The sequence below is a fragment of the Cavia porcellus genome, unplaced genomic scaffold (assembly GCF_034190915.1).
Source record: "Cavia porcellus strain 051 isolate PalLab524CR breed Dunkin Hartley unplaced genomic scaffold, mCavPor4.1 scaffold_2, whole genome shotgun sequence".
Taxonomy (NCBI): domain Eukaryota; kingdom Metazoa; phylum Chordata; class Mammalia; order Rodentia; family Caviidae; genus Cavia; species Cavia porcellus.
Genome location: NW_026947485.1, coordinates 94,890,947 through 94,910,919, shown reverse-complemented (window position 1 = coordinate 94,910,919; position 19,973 = coordinate 94,890,947). Strand labels below are relative to the sequence as shown.

At 34.6% G+C, this 19,973-nt stretch overlaps 1 protein-coding gene across 8 annotated transcripts in view; it reads left to right on the top strand.

Moving 5' to 3' along the window:
- The window catches only part of Ate1 (arginyltransferase 1), a 181,342-nt gene that overhangs the window by 128,871 nt on the left and 32,498 nt on the right, over positions 1 to 19,973 (top strand). For all 8 annotated transcript variants that reach the window (XM_063244871.1, XM_005008080.4, XM_005008079.4 and 5 more), the window contains one exon: positions 2,955 to 3,075. In XM_063244871.1, coding sequence (XP_063100941.1) covers positions 2,955 to 3,075 — 121 coding nt within the window. The remainder of the gene's footprint in view (positions 1 to 2,954; positions 3,076 to 19,973) is intronic.

The window sequence follows — 19,973 nt, the reverse complement described above, 5'->3', positions numbered from 1 at the left end:
AAGTATTGCAGGATATTCTAAAAAAAGAAAAATACAAAGAACCCAGAAATAGTGGCGGGGAGGCCACAACGAATGGAGCAGAGAACAAAATAAAGAAGACAAACTGACAGCTACTGACAGAAAAAGAGCTCAACAGAAATGAGACAGAGAAGATTGGATGACAGGAACAGCTTTTTTTGGAGAAAATGACATCTTAATAGGTAATGCTGATTTAGTACCATCTTGTTTTGAAATCTCATCTAGCTTTTGTTCTTCTGTCTCCAATGGTCTAAACAGGTTGTATCTTATTGGATTTTGTTATGTACGATAGTATAAGCAAAAACCTTTTAAAGACAAGGAGATTATACAGAGACCATTGTTCATTTTCTGTTAGTCGATTCTAAATACTCTATAATGCTGTCATTCTCTTAAATGGTTTTACATTGTTTTGATATACTTAATGCTACAGTATATGAAGTTGTACTCAAGGACTTCAGGGAGGGAGTCAATATGGTAACTATTTTTGGGTCAGGATTATCTGGTGGTGAAACACTATTCTGCTTAAATGGTTATGTTTTGATCTGCCCTGTTTCGCTGTTATGCCCTCTTTTTTCTTAATCTCCACTCCATTATTTACTTTTTTATTTTTATCCATTTAATTAAAGGGAAAAATATAGCAGGATATAATATAGTAACCCACTTTGACTTTCTATTATCTCGATTTGAAGCCCTGTATTACTCTCACCATTTTGTTTTTGACTGAGGTTCCTCTATTCTGTTTTGCTGGATAGTATCAGGTTCGAAAGTTTAGGCATCAGCTGAGAAGATAATGAGATTCATTATAACACCCATTCTCGTTGACTTTTATCTACTTTTGAAGACCTACAATATCTCCAATGTTTTGGTTTTGTCGGTTTTATTCTTTACGGTTTTGTTCAATTGTATTACAACTATTGATATAGGCAATTCTATTAGAAATAGCAGGAGGCATTATGATAACCATTGTTGATCACCTTGTATTATGTTTTTATATTATCTATTATATCCACCCTTTTGACTTGACCGATTCTGTTCTGTTATGTCACATTTGGTTTTACTCTCTTCCAAAAAAGCAATAAGAACCGTGGGAGCAATGAAACCCAAAATGTGTAAGAGTCATTGTACAAAAGAGAGGAAAAGAAAGTGCTCTCAACTATATAACTGCATGCATATTTAAATGTATAAGATAGAAAATGATATCACAGAGTTTTATTGGATCATTGAACAGAACTGTTTGCAGTATCATTGTTGGAATGTCCACTCTACAAGCTTTAATTTTGTGACTTGAACAATTATTTCTAAGATGGCAATATGTAATCCATTAACTAGTGATTTCCTACTGCGCATTTTTTTCTTCTGTAAATCTGTATAACTTGTACCCCTTCACTGTTTTTTTTTTCTTTCTTTTCTTTTCTCCTTAAATAAAAATTAAAAAAAAAAAAAAAAAAAAAAAAAAAGAAATGTCTGGCAAAATTCATGCTCTCAGCTGAATGGGCTTCTCAATGAAGCCCAAACACATTGGAGGTTCCCAGAATCTGGTCCCAGAGTACCTATCCATTGCTTAGGTGTCCTGCTCCTTCCTGGTTCTCCTTATTATCTTTGTTGTTGCTGTTCCTTTTATCTAGATTGTTCTCATTCCTTTCCATCCTGACTTAACTCAATCGTTTAGCCCCCCAGTTAAACTTCATATTGTCCTTGAACTCTGTATGAATGAATGAATGAATGTTCTCTCATACTTTATGTGTTCATGTCCTGTCTCCCTATGACCTTACAGAGTGGGATACTGTACTTTCAGTCCTGGTGAAAGGCACAAGGTTCACTTGAAGCTTCATCTTGTGGCTCATGTAGCCAGCTTAATATAGATGCATTTCTGATGCAAAACAATATCACAATGCAGAGCCCTTCAGATATTTTTTGTGATGTGTTTGCACTAGTATTTTTCAGGTGGAGATCGCTACTTACTGAGGCCTGGTTTTCTATCCCCTGCAGTCCACAAATGGCACTGACCCACAGAGAGAGGCTTGAGTCTGGCTGTGCCCACTGCAGCAGGGACCTGTGCATGGTGCCGGTTTCTAGGTGGAGATTACCTCCTGTTGAGGCCTGGTTCTCTTCTCGCCACCTCATTTTCTCCCAGTATCATAAGTGAATAATGTGTTTCTTTAGCATATATTATATAGTTTTTGTATTTGGGGTATATAATTGAGTTATAAATACATAAATCAATTTTATAAAATAGAATTTTGAAGAAAGGTTAGAGATTATCGCAAATATTTCCCCCAAATTTCCATTTTTTTTTTAATTTTATTTTAGGGGGTGAGTACTGAAGGTCAAACTCACAACCTTGTGCTTACCAGGCAGGCACTTATACCACTGAGCCAAATCCCTGGCCCTTCGTAATATTTTTTAAACTCTTTACTGTACATTAGGTTAATTATAGAAGTAAGTTGATAAGGTAGTACTTTTTAATATATTAGAATAGAATATTATTGTTAACTGATTGTGTACATTTAAAATTTTGTGATTAAAGATATTGAGATTCCAAAAAGGACAGTGAAATCTGGAAAAATGAATTCTCTGTATAAATTTTTTCACAATGTGAAAGTTTCCCACTGTTATTTGGTGTTTGTTAAAGGCAATTTGACTTTGAAACTGGGTGTTAGTAATCAGCTCATCAAGAATTATGTTAGTTTTTATCTGAGAAGAGTAAAAATTGAAATCTTCCAAATCATAGCATCCTAAATGAAAACGTTGTCACTTTCAGAGAACCTTTGGGTCAGAGATCACTAAGAGTGTCACAGTATTTACAGTGAATCTATTTCTGGTTGCCTTTGTCTAAGTTCATAGTTCATTTCTTTCCTGGTGCTCTAAAGCCTTGTATATTAGGAGTCACTTATTGATAATGCTGTGCTTCTCTTTTTTCTTCACTTCTCTTGTAGGGTCAGTACAGACCTTCTGATTTGTTGTGTCCTGAGACATATGTTTGGGTACCCATTGAGCAGTGCCTGCCTCCACTTGAAAACACCAGATACTGCCGTTTCAACCAGGACCCAGAAGCAGGTACGTGTGGAGCCGGGCTCACCTGGATATCATTGGCTTTGTTTGCACAGTCCATATGTGTGACTTTGGCCCTTACCAGGGGTCAGGTAGCTTTTATCTCTTTTAGAGTGTTCATGTGCACGTATATACCTCTCTGTGTGTGAGGCAGGAGAAAGCATCATGTATACCACGCACTCACAGTTTGGCAAAAATTAAGAAACGTCGTGTACTTGGGCTACATACTGCCCCTCCCTTTTTCTGTGGGACTAGCTTGACATGGTTTGAGGACTGACACCATACCCAATTTCTTTTACAACCATCGCAGCACATTAGAATTGTCCACTACTGATCATTTGGCCAATACTTAGAAGGTAAAAGTATTGACCAATTAGATGAGTATAGGTATAGAGGTGATGTCATGGAACAGGCCACGAGGGGTCTTGTGAATGTTATCTTGTTTTTTTTTCTTACATTTCTGATATGTCTCTGATTTTGCCCCCTTTTCTACCTCTTGCCCCAAGCCATATTTTGTTTCCCATTGTTCCCCTTTGGGTATTAGCCTAGGACTGACTTCCTAATCATTTGACATATTGTGAGTTCTTGGGTAGTTAAGAAAAATTTTTGTGTTCTCTACTTGCTCACTTTTTTGTTTGTCTTGGTTTATTTTTTTATTTGACCATGACCCCCCCCCCATTGAACTCATGACCTTAAGCTTGCCAGGCACGCGCTTAAGCCACTGAGCTAAATACCCAGCCTTATGTTGTTTGAGATAGGGTCTCACTATGTAATTCAGATTGGCTTTGAACTCACTGTGTAGCCTAAGCTAGCCTTAAACTCACAATGATCTCTTGATTCAGTCTCCCAAGTGCTAGGAACAACTTAGGTACTTTTAATGTCAAAATAATAAGATCTACCTTCTTGAGCTAATATGAGGATTACAAGATGGACATGCTAAGTATCACTGCCTATGATTATTGTTTTGGCAATTGTTACTGAATGCTGTTATCACATTTATACCAGAAGCTTTGGTCTGTATTCACTTTTATTTGCTCTGTAATTCTTTCTAGAAAAATGTACAGTTATGTTTACCTTCTGGTAGGCTGAGCATCATTTGCTGTAAAGCATTCTCCTGATCCTCAGGGCATTCAACAGTTGCTTTGCTGAGTAGGCCTGCATTTGATGCTGTTGGGATGGGTTGTGTTATGCTGACACGCATGTCTCCAGAGCCACGCTGAAGTTCCTTCATGTTCCAACCTTTGCTTAATTTAGCTTTCAGTCCTCAAAAGATTCCACCACAAAGGAGATGCCTGATTCATTCCTCTTAAGAACACATTTTTCTATTTGTCATCTTTGATCTAAAAAAAGAAGGGAAGAAATGCAAAGGCTGGTAGAGGGGAAAGGAGTAAATAGAGAAAATTAAATAAGAACACAACATAGCAAGGAAAGAAATGCAATAGTTTCTTCAGTTGTAAGATGTGCATTTTTCCTCATGAACCAGATTTTTCCTTATAAAAGATTTCTTTATGTAATGTATTTTGTAACATCCTAGAAAAGCCATTAGGAAATCAAGAATGGTACTTCTTACCCTGGGGATACCTTGCCAGGTGAAGAGCATCCTAGGGGCCCAGCTGACTCATGTGCTGTGTGCACTGGAGTTGGTCTGAGGTTTTTCAGATATTTAGGCTTTATAGTTTAACCAGGATTTATGATTCTTATGCTTTAAAGTATTAATCAGAATGGGCTTATTTCATTCTGAGCTATATCTCAGAATTGATCAAATATCTATGTTACTTGAAAAGAACATAAATTTCTCACTTTTGAAATCAGATCGGAAGCCAAAGACCAGTGGTGTCAGAGAAGAAGGCACAGACCTAACCACTCACCTCTTTCCCCTTACAAACAAAAACAAAAAATTCTTTTACCTTTTCTCTAGGTCATATCAGAGCCAAGTCCTTGTGACAAAAACTGCTGAACATTTCATCTTTATAAATTCCAGTATTATGACCAGAAATTTGTTTCTATTTCCCATATTTATGACACAGTTTTCTCTCATCTTTTCTCTTCTTACTCTATTGTAAAAGTTACCTCTTTTCTTATGTACTACTTGGAATTAAAGAGACCACAGTACTCATTTTATAAAGTTACGAAGGAGACTGAATAATTTTCATGCACTGAATGGAAGTAAATATTCATTCATGTTAATAAACTTAGAAATTATTTTCCAAAATCACTAATGGACATTTCATGGCAAAACAAAGTTGTATTTACCATTTTTGTCAAGAACACTCTGTGTCTTGGTGAGTGATAAATATATAGCAAGTTCTTTTCCTGCAATCTAGTAAGTTGCATTCTCATGACAGCAAGCTCCAGTTTTCTATTATTCTTTGTTTAGAACCTATACAAAACTCAGAGTAAATTTCTTTAAGAATAGAACTTCCAAGGTTCTTTTTCTCTCTGAGTCTTTGAAACTTTCAAGAGAATACTGTATAGTTTTATCAATATTGAATATCACAGCCCAGACACTATTTGAAATCAGGCTTGCATCCTGTGGTTTTAGGAAATTAAAATGCAGTTACATGCTGGAATGTATTGAGCCTGCTGTGAAACATGGTCACTGGAGGTTTAAATGGCAATCTGTGAGAAACTCGCCTCTTCTCTGGGGCCAGTTTTAGCTGTGCATGACCTACATCCTGACTCAGACAAAATACAGAGCTTAATATGGACAATATTGTTGGTCAGTGTGGTGCTTTTTCCACATAGGCTTGTTTCTTCTCCAATCTGTTCTGTAGTTCAATAATTCTGCATAAAGCACAGCTGAACACCATAGGCCTCTGTGAAACAAGGGTGGCTTGGGGGCCCGTGCTGAATTCTGTAAGGCTCTGGAACACTCATCCCCTCCTACCACACACCCTCGGTTGATGGTGTGGGTTTGTGGTTATTTGTTCAACTAAGAAGTCTGTGTAACAGTACAAAGCACTGTGAGCCTATGGATGGGGAGGCTGACAAACTGAAATTAGTCATAAGTCTAAAATTCGTTTGTTCATAAATGTCTTTTTTTTTTTTAATTTTATTTTGAAGGTAGTAAAAATGCAACAGCACAGGACAGAACAAAGCCAATCAAGACAATGCAGTGAAATTGGTACAGGATTTCACAGTAGGATACTGGGATAATAGTAATAGGTACTATGGTATGTCTTTTTAACTTCACAATAGTTGTTCAGTCAATTAGGTATAGCAAAATCAAACCAAAAATAGAACATTATAAAACCAATTGAGAATACTGAATAGAGCAAAAGAAACATAACAAAACAAAACAGTGAAAAAAACCTTTGCCTTCAAACAGAAGATAGTAGGAAATCCCTCATATTTGTTATACTGCAAATGGTCATCCTCCCAAGAGATGCTGAGACATCTATCCCCAGTAGCTATGGTGGGGAGGATGCTTGATTTTTCAGCCCGTGTGGCAGTAGGCTCACAGGTATGGTTCTCTTTCTTGCTCTCACCCCGGGTGCTTACCGAGAGGGCAGGTGAATAAGCTGCCTGAGTCCCACCATGGCCGGATCTCAGGAGTTCTGGTTCTCTTCCTGGCCCTCGCCCCAGGCGCTTACCAAGAGGGCAGGTGAATAAGCTGCTGAGTCCTACCATGGCCAGATCTCGGGAGTTCTCATATGTCTTTTTTTTTCCAATTCAGAACTTTGATTTCAAAGAAAGGAGTTCCAAGGTTTCTCCAATAATTTTTAGGTAAAAGTATAAGATTTTTAAAAAACCATTAACTTTACATGTACAGCTTTTAAAAAATTGTGTATCAGTTACTTTTTTCTTTACTTAAATCACTTTAAAAATATTTACTGGGAATCCTAGTAGAAAAATTATTGCCCAAATGCATAAAACCAGTACTAAGGGGAAAAGTAAAATGGCCCATAGTCTCATGGTGCAAGAGTAAGGATTGTCAATATTTTTGTGCTTTCGTCTGGTCATTTTTTTCCCCTGTGCATAAATATATGTCTTCCTAAAAAAAAACTAAGAGTCTTGTTGTATGCTTTTTCTGTTTTTACGTAATACTTTTGTGCAACTTTCCTTTTGTCGTTGTTCTTGTTGTTTTTGGTATCAGAGTTGAGCTCATGATCTTGCACTTGGCATACAGGAGCATATGCCACTGAGCTAAATCCCCAGTCCTGTTACTTTGCTTTTGAAAAAAAAAACATTTTTGGTAAGGTAAAAACTACTTCACCATCAATTTGGTTATTCAGTGAACAATTGCTGCTACTTATAACAGGTATTTCCTAGTATAGATATTTTTGCGGTTCATTTTAAAGCTGTGGTAAACTGTCATTTAATTTGACTCATAATGTTGAACAAACAGTATATTATTTCTCATTGATATCAAAATCCTTGGCTCTAGATTTATAAAATAATTAAATGAAGCTATTAAGCATGTGCTGCTTCTCAAGTACATCGTGTTTTACCTTGTGTTACTCATTTTATATGACATGTTGAACATTTTGACATTGTGAGCTCTCAAATATTTGTTGCAGAAATACAGCTTAACTTTGTTATATTCTTATTAAACAACAAAAACAATTTTTATTCCAGTATTGCTCTATAATTTTTATAAATTCAGTGCTGTATTAGTATTAATTTTACAAAGATTGGTTAGGATAATTTGTTTCCACTTAAAATTGCAGTAGCCTTTTACCATAAATTAATCTAGATTTTGTTTTCTTCTGTACATACTTTGAAATGCTTGCAAGAAATATTATCTGTAATATGTAGTCATTATTAGTAAGGCTGTTAAATTTGCTATAAAAATAACAATACCAGAGATTTTGCTGAGTATTTTATGCATTGTCCCAGTACAGACTATTTTGAAACACATCAACTGTTCACAGCAGTTGGTAAAAATTTAAATTTAAGCTTTCTTTTAGTTTGGTCGCTTGAAGCTCCAAGCTATGGAGTTTTTGTTTTGTTTGTTTTTGTTTTTATGTTATTTTGAAGGGAATCTCCTTCTTGTCTTTCTTCTTTCTCATTTTTTGTTCTTGCTGGCACCATTCTTTGCACCATTCCCTGGCATTTGTTCTCTCCTTCTATAGCTTCTCTAGTGTATGTGTATAGATGGGGTGTGGGAGAACCAGCCTCAGAAAACATGTTCATTTGCCTGTTTCTCAAAGCCTGATATCACTTCCTGAATGCTGTATTTATGTTCTCTTCAAAAGGCAATAGCAAGCCAAAATGTCATTTTAATCACAGGGAAACAATGCCTAATGGGAAAGTAAATCTATTAAAACTTCCTGGGGCCTCTAACGTTGTACTCTAATGATAATTTAAGACTAAGGGTATAGTATCTTTGCTACTAATTTCAGATGCAGAATTCAGCCATGACTCTCTTAATATTTCTCAGAGAATAATTGTTTTTGAATCCGTGTTTGAGGTTGCACTAGTCAAAGTTGTTGAGTGATACTGCTTGCTAGATTCTTAATAAATACATATGCTTTGTTGTTAATGAAAATGGTGGTGCTTGGATGCACCCAGTTGGAGGTAGAATTAGTTGTATACTACCTCATGTCATAAAAGAAATGGACCTCAAAATAAGAAAATGTCCAGGAAATTGGGCTGTTATATTTGATGAATGTTGGAAATGGATGTTAATATGGAAACGTTAAGTGTCCTTACTTTTCAATTTATTCCCTAGCTACTTGAAAATCAGTTTATTCTATTATTGCTTTTTTTTATCTTGTGTTGAAAGATACACTTTCTTATCCCCATATTGGCATGCAGTTGACCTTCTATATTCACAGATTTTCATGTGTAGAGTCAACCAACTATAAATCAAAGTATATTCAGGGGAGAAGTTACGCACACTTTTGTTTTCCTGTCATTATTCCCCAAACAATACAATTTAACTACTTTATATAGCATTTACAGTGTGTTAAATGTTACAAATATTCTGAAGATTATGGTGTATAGGACAGTGTGTGCCTTGGTTATGTGCAAACAGTGTGACTTCAGTTAATTTTAATACACATTTTTATTTTCATTGTTCACTTTTGGGCCATTTTGATTTTATCTTTTATCTTGTGAAAAAACAAAATTTTATAACATAAGACACTAACAATAGTTAATACACTATGTATTGTTATCATCAAAATATAGTACAAGATGGGGACAAGTTCTCTTACAAAGAAGAGCCAGGTAATAGCACAAAACTTTCTTTTCAATAAACTAAGAAAAACTAGTAGTATAACTGAAACAAATTGGTTTATATATTAAAATATTTTTGAAATATCAGGTAATTGGGGAGAATTACTTGAATTTTTCCCTACTTTCTATTTATTTGTGTTCTATTTTGCTCTTTATTTGTATCTGTGACATTTTATATATAAAGGACTTGAGCATCCATGGATTCTGGAGTTTGTGAAGAATTGTGGAACTAATATTCTCTGCCCCACTAAATGCTAAGACATGATTCATGCTAATATATCTTAAAATTAGAAAGTAAACCAAAGTGAGGTAGGAAGGTCACTCTGAGTTCAAGGCCAGCTTGGGCTACCTAGTGAGACCCTACAGAAAGAAAAGGAAGGAGGGAAAGAAGAAAAGAAGGAAGGAAAGAAAAGGGAGAAGGGAGAGGGAGGAAGGGATAGAAAACAGAAAACATAAAGAAGATATCTCTGATTTGCATGATCTTTTAACCATTTGCCTGTCCAGTTATTTAAGTACAGGATGACCAAAGATTATGTATTGCTTGGTAATTTTTATAAGAGGACAGGAGTATAAAAATGACAATTTTATCAAATTTATCCAATCCAAGAATTAACTGGTTGCTGGGCTTGGTGACGCACACCTGTAATCCCAGCACTTAGGAGGCTGAGACAGGAGGGTTATTGAAAGTTGGAGACCAGTCTAAGTTACAAAGTGAGCTCAAAACCAGCCTGAACTACATAGCGAGACCTTGTCTCAAAAAGACTAAAGGATAAAAACCAAACAAACAAATAAAGAGAATCAACTGGTTGCAGTAACACTTCCCTGATTGATGCTTGGGGTAGTCAGTCTGTAATCACACTGTCTTGGTGACACTCAGGGTAAACTATTAAGTGGTTAATGAGGATGCTAGCAGAACTCTTTCCTATAGTATTTACACATATGATTGATGTGTCATAACATTTTACTATTTCTATTATCTATTAAAATGTGAAAACTAAGACATGTTAAGGTAGACGTCAATAGTCAATGACTCCTCTCAATGAGTATTTTACTAATAAAAATCTTTAAGAAACAAATTTTGTAATATATATATATTATAATCAAATTTCAGACTTTTCAGTAAAACATCATCACATGGAAACTTTTAAAAAGTCTATATTGCAGAGAAATTTTAAAAGATACTCATATAAGTTCTGATCAGCTCTAGCATAGTGAAAAGAAAACCTAAAAACTGGGAAACAATCTTAGTGAACTGTCCCTCAGACAAACAGCTTCTGTTTAGAACATATAAAGAATTTTTAAAAATCAGACCCCCCAAATTCAAAGATCCAATCCAAAAATGGACATCTGAGATGAATACACACTTCTCAGATGAAGAAATATGAAATGAAAAAATGTTCATCATCATTACTTATTAGGGAAATGCATATTAAAACCACACTGAGATTCTGTCTCACTCCTGAAAGAATGGCCAGGATCAAGAAAACTACCAACAACAAATACTGGAGACGCTGTGGGGAAAAAGGAACTATCCTACACTGTTGGTGGGAGTGTAGTCTGGAGATTTCTCAGAAAGCTGGGATTGGAAGTCCCATTTGTTCCAGCTATTCCACTTCTAGGCATATTCCCAGAAGAACTGAAAGCATCATACCACAGTGATATATGTGCGTCCATGTGTATAGCAGCACAATTTGTAATAGCCACATCTTGGAAACAATCTAAGTGTCCATCAACTGAGGAATGGATAAAAAGTTGTGGTATTTTTATACAATGGAGTACTACTCAGCTATAAAGAATGATCACATTGAGATATTTATAAATAAATGGATGCAGCTTGAGACCATATCCATAAGCGAAATAAATCAAACTCACATGTATAAATACCAAATAGTTTCCCTAGTGTAAGAAATGATAAGAATACTTAGAAGTATGTGGTAATCATGATTCCCCATTATATTGCTTTAAAGCTTTGTAATGTTTTCATTCATTAATTGGAATGGTTTTATTCTGGGTTGTTTGATTTTATTGTCTGTGATGGTATGAACAGATATTTTGAAAAAAAAAAGACATTATAATAGCTAGTGATGATTTAATATCATCTTGTTTTGAAATCCCACCAAGCTTTTGTTCTTCTGTCTCCATTGGTTTTATCATGTTGTATCTTATTGGATTTTATTATATGTGATAGTATAAACAAAAATTTTTATAGACAAGGAGATAATATAGAAGCCATTGTTTGTTTTCTGTTAGTTGGTTCTGAATACCCTATAATACTTTCATTCTCTTGAATGGTTTTATACTATTTTGTTATGTTTGATACTATAGTGTATGAAGATATACTCAAATATTTCAAGGAAAGAGACACTATGGTAGCTGCTGTTATGTCGTGTTGTCTTGTGGTAAAACACTATGTTGCTTAAATTTTTCTGTTCTGACCTGTGTTGTTATGTCCTATTTTATTTTAATCTTTTTTAAAATAAAAAAATAAGTTCTGATCAGCGAATCGTAGCTCTGTAAGCCATGATGAGCAGTAAGCCAGTAAATGAAAGTTGTTACAACCCTGGCCAGGGAATGACTGAAGCATTTCTAGAAGGTTCATAATACAAATTTAAGATTTCCATTTAGCTACTAATGAAATATCTCTGATTCTTTTCTCTTGTGGGAATAAAATTAAAAAAAAAAAAAAACAACTAGCAATCCCTTTTGTAGTCATCCAGTTTTTAATTTTAATTAATCCTATGATAATAAAAATCACTTCAGGATCATTCAGCAAGCTGAAAAATATGATTAAAGAACATATCTGAGGTGCTAGTTCTACCTAATCTTTGCTGTGTGGCATCTGAGAATGCTGCTTTACTTTTTTTTTGGTATGAAAAATTTAACATTTATAAAAGAATAAAAATAGAGCCCATATTCACTTTTTTAAATGCTGGCCACACTGATAGTCTACTAAATTGTGACATCATTGCTTGTAAGCCCCTTTTTGGGGAGAGGTACCGGAAATTGAACTCAGAACCTTATGCTTACCAAGCAGGCACTTTTGCCACTGAGCCACATCCCTGGTACAAGTCCATTATTTTATGTACCACTAAGAAAGTATTGCTAATTAAGACTCTGACACTTATTAGTTGTAAATGTGGGCTTCAGAGATAATCAAAATGAATAAAGAAATATAGTTCAGCCTGTGCAGTTGACTATCTGGCAAGCTTAGAGGATGTTTAGGAAACTACTTGGTATTTTTAGGGAGCTTTATGATTTCTGAACAACATAATATATAAGAATGCTTTTGAAAGGCCAGGGATTTAGCTCAGTGGCAAAAGTGCTCACCTGGCAAGCATGAGGTCATGAGGTCCATCTCCAGTACCAAAAAGAAAAAAAAAAATGCTTTTTAGAGTCGGGCATGATGGTGTATGCCTATAATCTCAGCATTCAGGAGGCTGAGGCAGAAGCATCAGTGCCAGTTTGGGAGCAGCCTGGACTACAAAGTGAGTTCAAGGCCAGCCTGAATTGCACAGCAAGACTTTGTCTCAAAAAAAGACAAAATAAGGAAAATGCTTTTGAGGACTTTGATTTCAGATATTATATGAGTAGATTATCATTATTGATTGATGGTAATAGAGTTCTTATAATACCGTCATGTAGGTACTTAATATCTTGAGAAAGCTTGTAACTTCTTCACAAAGGTATTATCTTGTAATGGAGGTTAATTTTTTTACTACCCAGAAAACATTAAAATTCTGTTGTTTGTTTGTTTGCATTTTTGTACCAAGACTTGAACTCATGGCCTTGTGCTTGTCAGGGAGGTACTAGTACCACTGAGCTATATCCCCAAGCCCTAAATTCTGTAGACATTAATCTCCATATATCCTGTTTTTAAGTAAATCTGAATTTTTGAAAAATCTTTGATGTTATAGGCAGCAATAAGTATAGAAAATTTTAAAACTTTAGTTTTTAAATTTAGCAATCTGACAGTTGGTAGAATGATTAAACATTAAGTAAAGAAGGGGGCAAATGTGATGATATCCACAGGATATCATCACATTTGTTACCAGCCTTGAAAGAATCTACAGTTGAGTAAACATTTTTCTACCTCGTGAGTTTGCAATAAATATTCTTAGTTTAACTGTGGCTTTTTTGGTGACAAAACAAGAATAATGAGAGAAATTCTTAAAGAATACTTGATGCTGTGTCTTGGAACCTGTGTCATTTTTATCTTTTGCTCAGTATGGGAAGAACTGGCTCAAAGACAGACATAACATTTCCAAGGTTTGTTCCACTCTTCACACTCAACTTCAGTGTAAGAGTAGAGGTAATTTAAATGGCAAAATATCTTAAACTGTTTACATTCTGATTTGTGTTAATATTTTGCCTTTTTGCAGAAAAATAAGTTTAATGTGAATGTATGAGAAAGTCCATTTATTTTACAACCATATTTTTTGTGCTACTAGGGAAATGTTTTTTAGATTAACCTGGAAACTGGGATAAAATTCCTATTGTAAGCAGTGTATTTTCAAAAAGAATCAAGAAGTATTATGTGCATGTACAAACTCCCTACAATAAATGTAATCATTATGCATTGCAAACATGTACTAGTTAAAAATATATTATTACAAAAATTAATTTTCATACTCACTTGAAAATGCACATCATTTAGGGGAAACTTGCATCTTTGAACCATTTGCTGATGATAAAACCCGTCTGAAAATAGGAAGGGTGGGGGCTGGGGATTTAGCTCAGCGGCATAAGCGCCTGCCTTGCAAGCAGGCAGTCATGAGTTCCATCCCTGGTACTGATAAAAAGGAAAAGACCAAAAAAAAGAAAATACGAAGGGTGTATTGATAATAGGCCAAGAAAGTTATTTACTAAGCCATATCAAACCAGAGTAAAATCTTGAGCATTTCTAGTGTTAAAATGACTTGTCTTCAGTCTAGTTTCTTTCCAAAAGCGTGGGCTTACATTTAGGCAAATTTACTTGGGAAATGGTCCCAAGGAACAGGAGTAACAAGTGGGGAGCATGAACCAGAGAAGGAGGGGAAAAAAACATACCCCAGGAGGATATGTTATTGTGTGAGCTGTACTCCAAGGACTGGAGCTTCATCTTCCATCTTGGTGTGTGCACATCTTAGAATAGGCTGCATGAGGGACTGAACAGTACTTTACATTGCTCGGTGGTTGTCCAGTTGGGGGTTAGTACATATGCACTGTTAGTGTGCAGATACATAAATGGGGGTTTAGCTCAGTGCCATAAGCGCCTGCCTGGCAAGCGTGTGATTGTGAATTCAATCCCTGGTACCAAAAAAAAAAAAAAAAAAAGGAAATGCAGAGCAAACTCCTATATGGATATAAGCTGCTACATCAGAAAAAGAGGCAGAGACAGAGACAGACCTTGTCTCCCATCATAGAATTGTACACCATGTTCATGGCATGAGTTAAAGGTGAGTCTAAGGCAATGAGAGGCAATGCCCAAGATACATGTAACCCAGAAAAACTACAGACTGGTTTAGCATGTCACCAAACTAAGTTAATGATGTATGCTGTTTGGAGGCAGATAGAGGAAAAATCAAAAGCTTGAGTAGTGTATTGGACTTTAAGACAGTGAAAATGTAACTTGAGTTGAAACAGAGGAGCCAATCAAGAATTAGAAACTTAAGTTTCAAGAATTTGTAAATGCATTCACCAACCAGTGTTTATTGAGCCAGATATCTTACAGTGCTAGCCCTCACAGAACCTAATTGGTGGAACAAAAATTACCAAATAAATTCGGTGATGTGATAAGTATTATATTATGGAAAAAAGCAATCCACATGAGCAGCTCATCAGTCCACATCCGAATAGGGTATAAACGAGAGAAACCTTCCTGGATGAAGTTGTCAGGTTAAGATTTCAACGGAGAAGGGATCATGAGTGCTGCAGGTGAGAGAAGAGCATATTCAGAAGGCCTGGTGACACAAAGTCCAGATGGAATTTGGAGTAGGAAGAGATGTAACCGGTCAGTAAAAAATTTTGCAAATCATGATAAGGAGTTAAGTTCTCTCTCCTGAAAGTTACGGAAGGCCCCGAAAAGCTCTTAAGCACTGGAGGACATCCGTGGTCCAGGACAATGAGAGTGTTTTGTTATTCTTGACTCACTGATCCATTTCACAGGCCACCTGAAATTCCCAGCCTACCATTTCAAAGTCATTGGTTTATCTAAACTTCTAAGGACTTACTGAAGGTTCTCAAGTTTATGGATTTTTTTGGTATCTGTAAAATTATTTTCATTTGCAAGAAGGACAATTCAAAGATTCCCTTTAATTTTAGAAAGTAGTTTTCAACCTATCACATCTGTCCCTTTTTAAAGATTAAATGTAGATTACACATTTTATTTTCAACGTGTAAGTCTTTCAAATTTTAGCAGTTATTTTTAAAATGCTATTTAAAAATTTTTAAACATTTAAAAATTTCTTTTATAAACTGTATTCAATTTCTATCTTAATTTAATTGTCCAACAAAGTATTCATACAAATCTGTAAATTTATGGATAGAAACCTAAATTTTTAGTTAGTTTTAAATTATAGTCTGAATTTATTATTTAATTGCTCATTTCCTTTTGGAGCAAATTGTTTGCATGGAAAAGTCTTCAGGTGTCTGAACAACTACTGGAACTAAGAAGTGAATTTTAACGATTGAAGAACATAATATAAAAAATCATTTGTACATTTTCATATCACCAGCAATTAGAAATGCATTTATTTTTAAAAATTCACTCATAATAACATAAAAGAACATATAGTACTTAAAAGAAAATACACTACATTTATTAAAAGATTTAGAAGAACATAACAGTGGAAAGAAATTGCAAAACCATTCCACAGAGAGCTAAACAATAGGGAGATTTCCCATGCTCATGGTCTGAAGACTCACTGTTGTTAAGATTGTTAAGTTTATTCTAATAAACTCGGTTCGGTTAAACATTACAACATAATAAATATACTCAGATGCCTTGACACCATTATTAATATGTTTTTATTCTCTTAAACATGAGGTTTTCCAAGTTGAAAGACACAGTGAAATCTATTTACAGTAACTTGCCTTGATTTCGTATCACAAAAGATGTTGTCATATAACTTACAACTGGATATTTCCTGGCCTAATTTTTTGGTCTGCTCAGAGAGAAGTTTGCATCTTAAGTCCAAGAGGCTAGACATACTATGGTCAAAATATAGGTGAATGTTTAAATTTTATAATTTTATTACACTGCAGGATACATTACCATTAATCCCACTCAAAATACTCCAAATACAGTTTCTATCATTCTTGCCACTTTTTGAAGCAGTTCTTTTGTAAGTATAATTTTTAAATAATGGTGAATGCTGTTACTGAGTGCCACTCAACAAAAAGGCAGGCTTGTAAAAATATGCTGTGTCCTTATCCATCTCCTTGGCCAGATCGGTTGCTATAGGAGCTTCTGCTTCTTCCCCAAAGTCAAAGTGACCAGGAAACTAAACGTTTTGCATTGATTTAGAATAACAAGACAGCCACAATAGCACAGCTGATGACACTTAAGAAAGAGGACTTGCAGAACTGCTTCAGAAAGCATTTTGAGGGGACTAGTGTCAATGTGTATTTTACAGTGATAATTTTTTAAAAGTATGCATCGTATTTCTTGATCACACTGAGTATCTTGACTCGCACTTGGATTTCTTTAGTTCTTACGATTGCTGTCATTGCCATCTAGTTCTGTGAAAGTTTTGAGCTGGATAGAATCCTGCATTCTGCCATATTAGAATCATTGAAGTTTTAGGGATATTGGAATTCTGTTTGAATTTTAGATATTCTTATAGCACTTTCTGAAACTCATGTAGCACAACTCTGAAAATCATTTAATTCATATCGATATCACTTGTATCTAATACTTAGCCATTGCTGTAGGCAACTAGGACACACTAAGTAACGTTTCTTTTAATATTTAAACTAGAAGGATAAAGACAGGTTTTCTAGTTCTGTCACTCATTAGCTTTGTGGCTTTTCACCAGTTACAAGTTCTCAGCCTTGGTTTATTTGTGAAGTGGGAAATTCAGTATACATGGACTTAAGGTCTGGGTATGTTTTGTGACTTTTGGGACTTTTAAGACTTTTTGTGAGGTTAAATTGCTTAAAAACTGGAATAACACAAGGTAGGTCATACTGAAGCACCCAAGTAATATGCATTCAGTAGTAGCGTTTTCCAGAGTGGTGTTGAACTCCACTGCAGTGAACCTTTTCATGCACTTTTCTTTCCTCGCTATTGTGATGAGTAGATGAACATTTCAGTTTTAGGTGAAGTCCTGCCATTTAGGACAATATTATGTGTTTTGTTTTTGTGTATACAAACACATATACTTTGAGTTAGAAATACCAATTGTAAATTGGTGAGGTGACAGATTGGTTCTAGTTTGCCTTTCCTCTTCTACTGATTTAGACTTCAGGTGGTAGGGTAGAATTTTATATTCTTACAAAAGGTCTAAAAGGATCTATTATCAAACTTTATCAGTATGTTAATATTTTATAATTTATTGAGATCTAATTTATTGATCAAATCTGTCTAAAGATTATATTCTGAACTAGATAAAAATATTGTATATTATCTCTGTTTTAGCAAACTACAAGATATTTTAAAAATAAGTCTTTGCTTTTGTTTTCTAAAAACATAGTTGTATTTATTTTCAGGTGTCTGGGTGCTCCATGTATTTGCCTTTTGACAAATGTGTGACCTTACAAACTTTGACAAACTGGACTGAAATATTGTGGCCATCTATATTATTATGTACTCGATGCATTTTAGAGTCTTTGAATATTAGAGAAGATTTAAATAAGCACATTTTGTTTTGTTTCATTTGGCTCATTTCCTTATAAGCTGAGTGGACAGTTTATTTGAGGGATGACAGATGCAGAAAAGTCTAATGTAGGAGCCTGAGCCTTGGTGTTAAAAACTCACATTTAGATCTAAATTTTTTCTAGTAAAGTTTGCTACTATTACACTCAGACAGTGTGACAGATCTTTAAGGAAGAATGTAATGAAAATGCTCCACGAGCTTTATAATAATGTTAGTGCTATTTGAACTTTCTTGTCAACATTTTTCTCACCTGCCATCTGTACCAGCCTTATACATCCAAAGCAAATTATTGCTCGTGTGGAAGCTTTCATCTTCATTTTAAATTAATGCCATGTAATTCTTCAAACCTCTGAATTAAACCAAAAATTTTTTTTCAGGTTAATGACATTGCTTAATTTTCTGACCTTGACCTATGAAGAGTTTGAAGTTGGACAGTATTGGGAGGAGATTAGATACTTTGTTATACTGACTAAAAGTTACGTGTAGGCCAATTATAAATTAAACTGTATTTTTAATGTCTTTTTAAAAAAACACATAGTTGTTAAATTCATTCTTGTATATCCTTTGATGAAAAAGATTTATTTTACAGAAAAGCTTTACTTTTTAGAGATTTTGAACATGCTTTTTTAAGGAACTCAAATTGTAGTCAAGGAAAAGTAAAAGCAAACATTTATAGTTCAAATTTGTATTTTTGAGTGTGCCAATAGTTCTAAAGTTCGTGTTTGCAGCATAGTCTGGTTTTAAAATACAAATTACAGACATTTCTTTCATAATTACATAGTTTACAAGAAGTTTTGAAAAATAATAGTGCTTTAAAATTACGATTTTTAAGGAGAAAAGTGCAGAGGTGTGAAAATGGTGCTTCATATAGCTCTGCTTTGTTTTTAGGTATAAATACTGAATTTGTTTCTTAAAATCTATTTATAAATTAGAGGAATAGTTGAGACTTTAAAAAATATTTGACAGAAACGTGTTTGGATCACAGAACTGATCAATACTACTATATAAATGTGCCTTCTGATTCTGTAAGTTTTTGTTGCTGTTTCGCAGCGGGTTCAAGACTCATGAGAAGTGATTGGGGTTAGGGAACGTTTTTAAAAAGAGCGTTCTTACTTTAAACTCTGGAAAGTTAGAATTTGCTTTAGGAAGTCTTGACTTGAGAGACTTGTGAATAAATTGTATAGCTGACCATTAATGAAAACAGAATTTCTTTTACTGATATAATTGACCAAGGATTCTCTGTACTGATTTTTTCTTCCCTGATTGGTTAATGGTTAGCGTGCCTATTTAATGACAAGAAAGGGATGTTACAATAGTACTTCTTACACTTTTTCATTGTCAGGACATTTTGCTTCAAAGTAGGCATGAAAAGTGTCATGTAAGAAAATGAAAACTGAGAGCTTTTAGTCATCTAGGTAGTGAATGAATTCCACTGTATACAGCAGTACATAACGGTCTACATAGCAGAAGCTCGCAATATGCCACTGGATTGGAAGCACGAATAAAAGGGTAGGAGGGCCTAATAAAGATTAAAGCAAAAATAACAAAATGTGGGTAGCTAGAAGAGATTTATTTTTTTTAAATTTTATTTAAGGAGAAAAAGAAAAAAAGGGTACAAGTTATACAGAATTTCAAAAAAAATAGTAGGAAATTAATAGTTAATAGATTGCATATTGTCACCTTAGAAAAGGTTGTTCAAGTTACAAAATTAAAGCATATAAAGTGGACATTCAAACAGACTGCAAAGAGTTCTGTTCAATGATCCAACAAAACTCAGTAATATGGTTATCTATCTTATATGCTTAAATATACATGCAGTTATATTCTTTAGAGCACTTTCTTTTCCTCTCTTTTTTACAATGACAA